General features: G+C 41.6%; 1 protein-coding gene across 1 annotated transcript; it reads left to right on the top strand.

Moving 5' to 3' along the window:
- Positions 1 to 701: 701 nt before the first annotated feature.
- Positions 702 to 4,207, top strand: LOC113019021 (type-2 ice-structuring protein-like). Its single transcript, XM_026162511.2, has 6 exons — positions 702 to 788; positions 868 to 944; positions 2,841 to 2,950; positions 3,040 to 3,168; positions 3,627 to 3,735; positions 3,885 to 4,207. Exons 2-6 carry the CDS (start codon positions 884 to 886, stop codon positions 3,950 to 3,952), a joined length of 477 nt encoding a protein of 158 aa, XP_026018296.1. The 5' UTR covers positions 702 to 788; positions 868 to 883; the 3' UTR covers positions 3,953 to 4,207.
- Positions 4,208 to 11,544: the final 7,337 nt, after the last annotated feature.

Genomic DNA, 11,544 nt, shown 5'->3' with positions numbered 1-11,544 from the left:
GAATGTAGTTAGGAAGCAGTCAGCTTAAAGAAAGTGTGTGATTGGGTGAATGTGCCATGTTGTAAAGAGCACTTTGAGTAATCCGGGAGAGTAGAAAAGTGATATGTAAGAATTAGTCCATTCACCGTCTGAACAGAGTTTCGTCATGTTACTTTTGGACTATTATGTTCCGGGACATGTTGTTATTACATGACTTGATTAAAGTACACATTAGGCTGAAACCTCTGGCAAACCAGATCTGGGCCACCAAAGGGCCGTCATTCTATGTGGTATGTGGGCCATGTGTAAGCACATTGTGTCGGCCAGATCCGGGCCATACCACTTTTGCTATGTGGGATAAAGAGTAACGGTGGTGTCAAGTGGTGGCAACACTTTCCTGGCTTTTTTTAACCACGAGTAATATTTTATTATATAATATTAGAATGCTAAACACTGACAGTAACACTAGTTTCAATGTATATTAATCTTCCTGAGCACAGTTTCTCACTTAACACACAAGCTTTGTCAATTGTCCTGTAGTTTTATATCTTTGCTGAGCTTCAGGGAATATGTGATTTTAAGTCAGTAGTTATTATTTTGGTTTTGGTTGGGAAAGAAAGAAGTGTGATGAATGTTTAGCAAATTATGTACGTGTCAGTTTTTTTTCAGTGTTAGTTCCTGGTTATGCAAATATGTAAATATAAACGGTATTAAAACGCTGGTCTTAGAGAAGTTCAGCACCTCCACACTGGACAGTTGAAGCTACCAGCTGATACTGAAAAGAAATAGGAGAAGATATTCTTCAAAAGGTTTGTGACAAACTCTCAGATTATCTTGTGTGCTTTCTTTAATGAACTGCTAGACATTTTAGATTTTCTTTTTCAACAGAGATACTAACATTACCATGAAACTGCTGACTGTGGCTGCACTTCTTTGTGCAATGATGGTTCTAACCATGGCTGTTGGTGAGTATTGCAGCATAATCTATCTATCTATCTATATATCTAGATATTACTGTTATAATTTGAACATGGAACTATAATTCCATGTATGCACAAATACATGCCTAAGAAATAAGAATTCCCCGCACTTTGTTAGTTAACCTACATATTTGTACACATACCTGCACCTGAACACTGTGAATCACTTAACAAATATTTCACTGTCTACTTGCATGACTTGTCAGTGATTGTTTATAGCATGATTAAAAAATACAAAATCTGTCAACCAGAGATACAGTGGGGCAAAAAAGTATTTAGTCAGCCACCGATTGTGCAAGTTCCCCCACCTAAAATGATGACAGAGGTCAGTAATTTGTACCAGAGGTACACTTCAACTGTGAGAGACAGAATGTGAAAAAAAAATCCATGAATTCACATGGTAGGATTTGTAAAGAATTTATTCGTAAATCAGGGTGGAAAATAAGTATTTGGTCACCTCAAACAAGGAAAATCTCTGGCTCTCACAGACCTGTAACGTCTTCTGTAAGAAGCTTTTCTGTCCCCCACTCGTTACCTGTATGAATGACACCTGTTTGAACTCATCATCTGTATAAAAGACACCTGTCCACAGCCTCAAACAGTCAGACTCCAAACTCCGCCATGGCCAAGACCAAAGAGCTTTCGAAGGACACCAGGAAAAGTATTGTAGACCTGCACCAGACTGGGAAGAGTGAATCTACAATAGGCAAGCAGCTTGGTGTAAAAAAATCAACTGTGGGAGCAATCATCAGAAAATGGAAGACATACAAGACCACTGATAATCTCCCTCGATCTGGGGCTCCACGCAAGATCTCATCCCGTGGGGTCAAAATGATCATGAGAACGGTGAGCAAAGATCCCAGAACCACACGGGGGGACCTGGTGAATGACCTGCAGAGAGCTGGGACCAAAGTAACAAAGGTCACCATCAGTAACACACTACAACGGCAGGGAATCAAATCCCGCAGTGCCAGACGTGTTCCGCTGCTGAAGCCAGTGCATGTCCAGGCCCGTCTGAAGTTTGCCAGAGAGCACATGGATGATGCAGCAGAGGATTGGGAGAATGTCATGTGGTCAGATGAAACCAAAGTAGAACTTTTTGGTATAAACTCAACTCGTCGTGTTTGGAGGAAGAAGAATACTGAGTTGCATCCCAAGAACACCATACCTACTGTGAAGCATGGGGGTGGAAACATCATGCTATGGGGCTGTTTTTCTGCCAAGGGGACAGGACAACTGATCCGTGTTAAGGACAGAATGAATGGGGCCATGTATCATGAGATTTTGAGCCAAAACCTTCCATCAGTGAGAACTTTGAAGATGAAACGAGGCTGGGTCTTCCAACATAACAATGATCCAAAACACACCGCCCGGGCAACAAAGGAGTAAGAAGCATTTGAAAGTCCTGGAGTGGCCTAGCCAGTCTCCAGACCTCAACCCCATAGAAAATCTGTGGCGGGAGTTGAAAGTCCGTGTTGCTCGGCAACAGCCCCAAACATCACTGCTCTCGAGAAGATCTGCATGGAGGAATGGGCCAAAATACCAGCTACTGTGTGTGCAAACCTGGTAAAGACCTATAGTAAACGTTTGACCTCTGTTATTGCCAAACAAGGTTATGTTACAAAGTATTGAGTTGTATTTTTGTTATTGACCAAATAGTTAGTTTCCACCCTGATTTACGAATAAATTCTTTACAAATCCTACCATGTGGATTCATGGATTTTTTTTTTTTTCACATTCTGTCTCTCACAGTTGAAGTGTACCTCTGGTGCAAATTACTGACCTCTGTCATCATTTTAGGTGGGGGAACTTGCACAATCGGTGGCTGACTAAATACTTTTTTGCCCAAATGTACATGTACAACTATTCATTTGCTCCCAGCCAACAGTCACCTGGTCAAGAGGTCCAATGGTTGTCCTTATCGTTGGACTCGCCACAGTGATCGCTGCTTTTACTACGTTCCAACAACCATGAGTTGGGCTAGAGCTGAGGTGAGTTTCTTTTTCTTTTCTGATTAAACCACTTTTAACTGTTACTAATTACATTAAAAATTTCTGCTCTCTGTCACTCTCCACTGAAGAGAAACTGCTTGTCCATGGGGGCAAACCTTGCATCAGTGCACAGCATCAGAGAGTACCAGAAAATTCAGAGACTGACTGCCCATTATGGCTACCCCCAAATTTGGATTGGAGGAACTGATGCACCCCAGGTATTTTTTTTATTATTAGACAGTATTTGTTAGGTGTCTAATAAATTCAGTCAGAACCACTGTAGTCAAAATTATTTTTAAATTTCCACCTGCAGTGATTTATATCTAATGGTATGGCATGGCTATGAAGGTACCTGGTCTTTTCTGTACACATGTTGGAAGCCTAAGTCAGGGGAAGGAGCTAGAAGACAAAACACAACAGGCATAAATGATAACCTATACACTATGTCAAAAATATATGAACGGCAGACCTGGGGTTTAATTGGATTTAAATATGGGTTGTAAACAATAGTGAAACTACCAGTAGACTAAAGGAGCTTAAAGAGCATGCCCAGTGTGAGAATTTCCAGTTTTTACATAGAAGGTTGCGTGCTCAAAGTCAGATGATCTGCTAGAACTGTGGCTATGCTTAACATTTTGGCCGCCCTGAACTAATGTGTTCAATTTCTGTCTTCTAGGAGGGTATTTGGTTGTGGAGTGATGGCACCAGTTTTCACTATTCACACTGGTGCCCAGGAGAGCCCAATAATGATCGCAATCAGCACTGTATTCAGATGAATTATGGAGGTAATTTAGAAAACAATAATTAACATGATTGCTTAATGTGTTTGAAAGGTTTACGTGATCTAAGATAGAAGCCATAAAGGCTAATTAACTAGAGTTTAGGTTTTTGACTTTTTTAACATTTTACTGACTTCTACTTGTGAACCTTTCAGATTCCAAGTGCTGGGATGATCTGCGGTGTGATGCTCATCTGCCATCTGTCTGCGCCAAGAAAGTCTAATGTTTCTTGGACTGACACTGATGTATGATGGTGTTTGTGTTTCGCTAGCTCTTACTTTATTTTATTTTGCAGCATTATATTTTTCCTCTCTATAGCACCCAAAGAAAATGAACAATCAACACAAGTTGGGCTGTCATTAAGGCCATGTGACTTTAGTGGGAGCAGACTTGTTACAAAAGGATTGATTTTACATTTTTCTTCTGCAAAGAAAACTGTTCTCTTCTTTCTTTAAAATTGAAGCGTCAAGCAAGCATATCTCTGTGTTATGTCTTTTGTTTTGAGGTGTATATGCATATTTACCAGATACATATATTAATATTTGTCTACTCTTTTATACATGTGTTAGTTCAATTACCAAATTTTTAAAAACTCATCACACATTCAGCAAACCTGGGGAAAAAAGTGCTAAGATTTGTTATACAAGTTTGCATTACCCATGTATCCTGCAAGCCCATAGATTTATATATGTGTCTCCAAAAGTTGATTCTGTTCATCTGGACGTAGCAACGTCCAGATGAACAGAATCAACTTTTGGAGATGTACTTACCTGGATGATTGAGCATGCATCAAGACGTTTATATATGTGCTGTCAGATTAAGTGGGCATGTGCTGACAATTTAATCTATTTTTACTATGCGATTTCCTGTCAACAATATTCCTACTACAGCAGTCCTATCTATTTGTGAGCCTTTCTATATAGCTAAAAATGAAAAGAAATTTGTATACACAGTTCAATAAAGAGCATTACAATACAAAGAATTGTATCTGTAGCTTACTCTGTGTGCGTGTGCCCATCTCTGAGAGCACAGAAATCATAAATTGAAACCCAATATCCATCATAGTGAGGATAATAAAAGACGACAAAACTCTGACAATTTTAGGCAAACTTTGGAGTGTAAATAACAGTATTTAGAGAGGCAAAGAGAGGAGATATCAAGTGTACCTGGGGGCACCTGAGTGGAGTCAACACCAGAAAACTGGAAGAAAGTAGACCAACACCTATACCACCACAGGCAGGCACTGTTGGGAGGCAAGTTACAGGGAGGAGTGCCCAGAGAGGGCAACTCAGTTAAATACACAAAACACTTCTGTGTTAAAACATTTAATCAGGCTAAAATACAATTTAACAAGCCTAAGCAAGACAACAACAATGGAGACCTAGAGTATATTAAAAAGCAGGAAAAAAAACTCCTGGGTCCACTCTACTAAATTGCAGACCCCATACTCAGCCTGTTCTCACTCCCGAGGCGTAATATAGTGACAATTTATCAAGTCCTGAGGAACGTGAAAGATGACCTTCTGCATTCTTATGCTACACGCTGGGTTATGGATGAAATCCAGCAGAATGACACTCTGCTGTAATAGACGTTCCAGCCATGTATTCCAGCCCGAACCCTAAACTTATCCCTAACGCTAACCAGTGCTTTAATGACGTTAGATAGTGTTTTCCAAAGCGATCTAAGTAAAATGAATGTACGTGTGTAGATTAATTCCAAACAGTTCTCATGTTTAACCCAGGCAAGGAGTGACTGACTGAATTCAGGCCAATCTTTTTTTTTTTCTTTTGTTTGTCCAGTTTGGCTCTTTTGCCATCAGAATTATTGTCTAAAGGCAAAGAAAGATGCCCAACGGATTTACTTTACCAAATGGACCATCCCAGCCTTGCCGTAATCGTCTATATGATTCACCTTTTATTGTTTATTTTATTTTATTTTCACTTCCTAAATATGGGACAGACATGACTGGGGATAAGAAAGAGGGGGGAAAAACAGCGGAGAAGAGGGATGGTGATAAAGGGCAAAAAACAAAAACAAACAAAATAAGCAGACAAAAAATACATATATCAATCACCTGGATCACCTGTTGAGAAAGAAAAAAGAGAAAACAAGCAAAAAAAAAAGAGAGCAATATAATAAACAACATCATCATGATAATCTATGTGAATATAACCTCCAAACCGTGGAGGGCCTGAGATGTCCCCAGAGAGGTGGCGTCTGATACCCGACCTGACATAAAGACACAGACATACAGGCACACACAGATGCAAACATCCATTCCCACCCTCATGCTCTCATATGCAAATACTCAGCACTCATGTGAGAAGGCTCCAAACCTCACTCTGCCACTGTGGGATAAAATTGAGGCACAGGCAGCCAGAGGGGGGCAGAGGGGGGGATGCCTGACTTTGACTATAGTATATACAGTAAGGTATAAACGAGAAGGTATAAAATGTCACTGTATGTGTATTTGTGTGAATGTGTATATCCATCCATCCATCCATTCGCTTCCGCTTATCCTTTTCAGGGTCGCGGGGGGCGCTGGAGCCTATCCCAGCTGTCTGTAGGGCGAGAGGCGGGGTACACCCTGGACAGGTCACCAGTCTGTCGCAGGGCTAACACACAGGGACAGACAACCATTCACACTCACATTCATTCACACCTAATGGCAATTTGGATTATCCAATTAACCTATCCCCACAAACTGCATGTCTTTGGACGGTGGCAAGAAGCCAAGGCAGAAGAATGTGTATAGATTTTTTAAAATTTTCTTCATGATATAACATTGTTCAGACATGCCCTGTAAGGACAAAATCATTTCTGTGGGAATTTCCATTCAGATTATGTCCAGTTTATGTCCGCATAAATTTAAAGCATGAAAGGTGAAGAGAAAATCTCCGTCCCGGTTTCCCTCCAAGGCGTGAGCACCGATAAGCAGAGTTTTGTCCTTTCCTTATAAGACTCCTAATTATTCAAAGTAACACTCAAGTATGCCGTTCAGCTGGGTTAGTTACAGTGCCGGGAGTAGCTTGGGAGAACAAGGAAACACAGACTGCTTCAGGTTGCCTTCCCAAACCAACTCAAAGGTTTATTCAGTACAAAACAGCTTATATAGAGGAAAAAAAGGTTCGTGTGTCAGCAGGTTCTCAGTTCAAACCGGTACAGACCAAATAAGGAAACATCTTCCTGCCTTGTGAGCAGAGAAGTATCCTTTGTATAGTTCAGCTCTTCAGTTACAATTTATGATCATCCCAGCAAAATACACTCCTAGACATAGAATACAGAGTTCTTTCATTAGTGAATTCTGAAACAAACCACCTGGCTTTTTAACAAGCTCTTTTCTAAAAGATAAGGAAAGGAGGATGGGAGTAAGGAAGTGGTCTCGTCTCTGTGGTATTTTCGACCTTGGGGTACCAGCCTGTGATTCTTACACATCAATTCTTGGGTCAGAGAGAAAGAGAAAAACAACTAGTAAATGGGCCTTATTGAGTAACAGTTTTCCTGTATAATATCACAATAAAACAATATCCTGTAAATGCTACCATGGTATCAAAATATCACAACAGTTCCCCCCTTTTATCATGAAATGATAACATAGTATAAAGACAGAATGTAATAACATAATATAAAGACAAATCATAAACGTAAAACAAATCATAAATGTAACTGGTCCTACGAGCAAGCTTAATATCATAAATTCTGAGAGCATATACATGGTATCACACAACAGACAATAATCATTGAAAACATACTGCAATGGTTACAAAGGCTACAATTAGTTCCTTCCATTTTCCAAACGTGTCCTGTAGCCACTTATGTAGCCACTGACCGTGGCCTGTATCGGCAATTAGTTCTATCTGCAATGCTTCAAGTTTATTCATAGCTTGTGTGAATGAACCGTTAGGGGCGGTGTTATTGGGAATGAAAGTACAGCATACATCAACGGTTACTAGACCACAGGTACTGGTCCAATTAACAGGTAAAGCTAATCTAAGGGTATTATTGCACATCCAATAAGCATGTGGGATTGGTCTAGTTAGGCGCGTGACCATGTGTGATTTAACTAACTCCCCCCAGTCAGTGTCATTTAATACACCCTCTGGGGGAACAATGATCGATTCTCCGCTCGAACTTGAACTGTGTGTGTGTTCCTCCAGATATGATAAAACTTCAGCCACAGAGACAGCTAGCCATGTCTCATTACAGCGTGCACCTGGGGAGTCAGAGAAAAATGTATAGTTATCCTTTGTATAATCTATATGGGTGTCTGGGCCAGTTAACTTTAGTCTGCGCAGACATATCATACTAGGATCTGTCCTAAGGGCAGTGAGGGTTTTAACCTATTCTTAGGGTGTTTCATTGGGGCGCAGGTCCCTGCGGTGTCATTAGATAACTTCAATAATTCGCCTAATGGAGTCTCAGGGTTAGTTGGTGTGTGTGTGTGTCTAAGTAGGCAGTCGAGAGGGCTCAGAGTCAACTGTAAAGTGTCTTTAAGGAGAGCATTATCTCCGCCGATTTTCTCTAGTCCCTCAGTGAGGGGGAAACCGGATATGGGGTATCCTACTATAACCTGTTCTGGATTACCCTTTGAACAGACATAACAGTTACTGTTTCCTAAATCACGAGCGGCTATTGTGGCATTTTCATACCAGGCGTTAGCTCCTGCTCTAGAGGGCGCATAAAATGGTTTATTAGTGGCGTCTATGTTGTCATTTACTGATTTTAGGGAGCGTGAGGAGTGCATTAAGTAGGTGTCTTGCAAAATAGAGCATGAGGTATCGTCAGCAAAATACGACCTGCAGAAATGTGAACATGGTTGCAGTTTACAATACAAAATAGCAAAGAAAAATCCTAAAGTTAATGCGATAGATATAATAAATAACCTAAATATATAAGAAAATATATAAGAAAAACAGTTCTTCAGTCGTCTCCTGGCCTGGTCCCAGGTTCGAGAGACATTGAATAAGCGTCGTGTGATGACAATGGGCATTTCATTTCCTCCATGATCAGGATGGAATGAGTCTAGCTTTACCAGATTAGACATCATGTGGTACTCTCGGCTTTCTGTTCCTGCTGAATGTTGAGTACCTTGTTCTTGTTCACGTGAAGGATCAAAGAGCTCTGAGCCGTGGCTCTTTCAGGTGTTGTGTGTTAATCAGTAATTGCGTGTGTGTATGTACATTGGTGTGTATGCCCGCCGGAGATGTCGTCTGCTTGATCCGACGCCTGAGATGGTCCGATTGGGCTGGTCTTAACCCTGCTGGCATGAATCCACTGAGGTTGTCCGTCCGTAAGGATGCTGGTTCTCGTCACTGCCAGTACAGCCTGGGGGCTGGAAAACGCGCGGCCTCCCAGAGTGTCCTTGGTTTTAGCGGCTTCACTAACACCGCATCTCCTTGTCTCCACTTGTGGGTTGGAACTGTGGAGGGGAAAGGCTGAGAGAGACAAACTTTCTGATAGTTATTATTCAGTGTTTCTACCAAATTGTAGACATAGTCGGACAATGCAATATCTACATCACCTTCTAATAGCAGTGCCCCTCTGGAAGCTGACCATGGTGTTGGAAATAGTCTTATTTCAAATGGAGATAATTTGGTTACTGCAGATGGAGTCATTCTAATCTGACAGAGGACTTGAGGAAGTAATTTGATCCAGGTCATTAAAGTTTTAGCACACTTTTGAATTACTTCTGATGTGAATGAAGGTCCTCTATCACTGTTAATTTGGTGAGGTATTCCGAATCTGGGTATTATTTCATTGCTCAACTTTTGATAGACTACTTCTGCAGTTTCTTTTGAGGTTGGATAAGCTTCTACTCATTTACTAAATTGATCCACTATTACCAGTAAGTACTTGATGCTTCCTTGTGCTGGCATATGTGTAAAATCAATTTGTAATGTATGAAATGGAAAATCTGGTTGTGGTAAATGCTGATGTTCTGCTTTTGGTTTTCCTACATTAGTTCGTACACATGTTAAACAAGTTGCTAATATGCTTTTTACTGCATGCAATGTTTTCTCAATTACAAATCTTGATTTTACAAATAAATCTTGATTTTACAAATCTTGATTTTATTGCCCCTATTACCCCTCTTTGTCCGACATTTCATGTCGGACAAGGACTGGCAGTAGGGAAGATGGGAGGGCAATCAAACCCTTAAGATTTTGTATAGGCCATCTCTGTCATCTAAGGTACAGTCATTATTCTATGCAGAGGCTTGCTCTTGTATGAATTTTAAATCAACATTTGTGTCTAAATAGTCTGGGAGTGTAACAAGTGGCAGCTGTAGGGGCACAGATAATACTTCCTGTCGAGGTGCTGCAGCTGTGACGCAGCTGCAGCCTTGGCTGTCACGTCTGCTAGGGCATTACCTGTTGCTTCGTCTGTGTCAGCTGTACTGTGTCCTTTCGTTTTTACAACTGCAATGGCCGATGGTAGCTGTATAGCCTGCAAAAGTCTTTGCACAAGATCAGAATTAGCAATCGGTTTTCCATCAGCAGATCTAAATCCTCTTTGTCTCCACAATGTGCCAAAGTCATGTACAACGCCAAACGCATAGCGGCTGTCTGTGTAAATCGTCACACGCCTATCCACATGTAACTCACAGGCACGTATTAAAGCCATGAGCTCTGCTTTTTGTGCTGAGTGAAATGGTAATGAGTGAGCCTCTAGTATTATGTCAGGCAATGTCACCACTGAATAGCCACAAAAAAATGAGTTGTCATTCGGCCTTGAACAGGACCCGTCCACATAAACCGTGGCTGAGTCTGGAATAGGTGTTTGCTCTAAATCTGGACGTGGTGCTGTGGATTCCTGTATACGTGTCATGCAGTCATGAACGTCAAGCCTGTCTGAGCCATCCTGTCGGTCAGAAGAACACAGCATACGAATAAGTAAGTGTGCTGGCGAATTGGGTGTGCTGCTCACTTTTATAGTGAGATTTGCATATGTTGTGTAGTTATGTTTGCTAGAATGGTCGTGACCTGGTGATTGGTGTGTAGAATAGTGTCATGTGAGAGTGTGAGCTTCTCGCAGTCCCTTATCATGATAGAGCAAGCTGCTACTGCCCTCAGGCAGGCCGGCATTCCTGAACAACCACGGACAGCACCTTGAATAGAAGGCTACTGGACGGTAGCCACTGCCATGCTCTTGGGCCAGTACACCTGTGCAGGTTCACAACAGTCACACAGAATGTGGTCATGAAAAGAACAGTCTGGTATCCACTGTCTGCAATAGTTCACCATGCCTAAGAAGGACAGCATTTCCTTCTGTGTAGTGGGCCGAGGGACGGAGGTCACAACTTTGACCCTGTCTGCAGTCATGGAACGTTTTCCGTGGGACAGTGTAAATCCCAAATATTGAACAGAAGTCTGACAGTACTGCATTTTCTTTGCCGATGCTTTGTGGCCAGTCTGTTGGAGGTGCTGGAGAAGCATGTGTGTAGCAGTTTGACATAGTTCCTCACTCGGAGCACAGAGGAGGAGGTCATCCACATGTGGATCAGGGTGCAGCCCTGGAGGAGTGAAGCTGTCCAGGGTAGCACGGACCACCATTGAGAAAGCAGCAGAGCTGTCTATCATGCCTTGGGGCAGACGGGTCCAAGTGTACTGCTTATTTCTATGTGTAAATGCAAATAACGGCTGTGTGTCTTCATGCACAGGCACTACTCCTGTAGTCAATAAATCTCCTATGATGACATCTAGAGCTGCGGCTTTTTCGGTGGAAATGGGACATTGCTTGACATATACTGGCTTGTTGTTTTTCATGAGCTGTGCATGATTAGGTATAAAGCCAATATAAGGTATAAGGTAGATC

Source organism: Astatotilapia calliptera, chromosome 3, assembly GCF_964374335.1.
Source record: "Astatotilapia calliptera chromosome 3, fAstCal68.1, whole genome shotgun sequence".
NCBI classification, from domain to species: domain Eukaryota; kingdom Metazoa; phylum Chordata; class Actinopteri; order Cichliformes; family Cichlidae; genus Astatotilapia; species Astatotilapia calliptera.
Note: the sequence above shows the minus strand (reverse complement) of the source record. Positions and strands in the feature narration are given on the sequence as shown.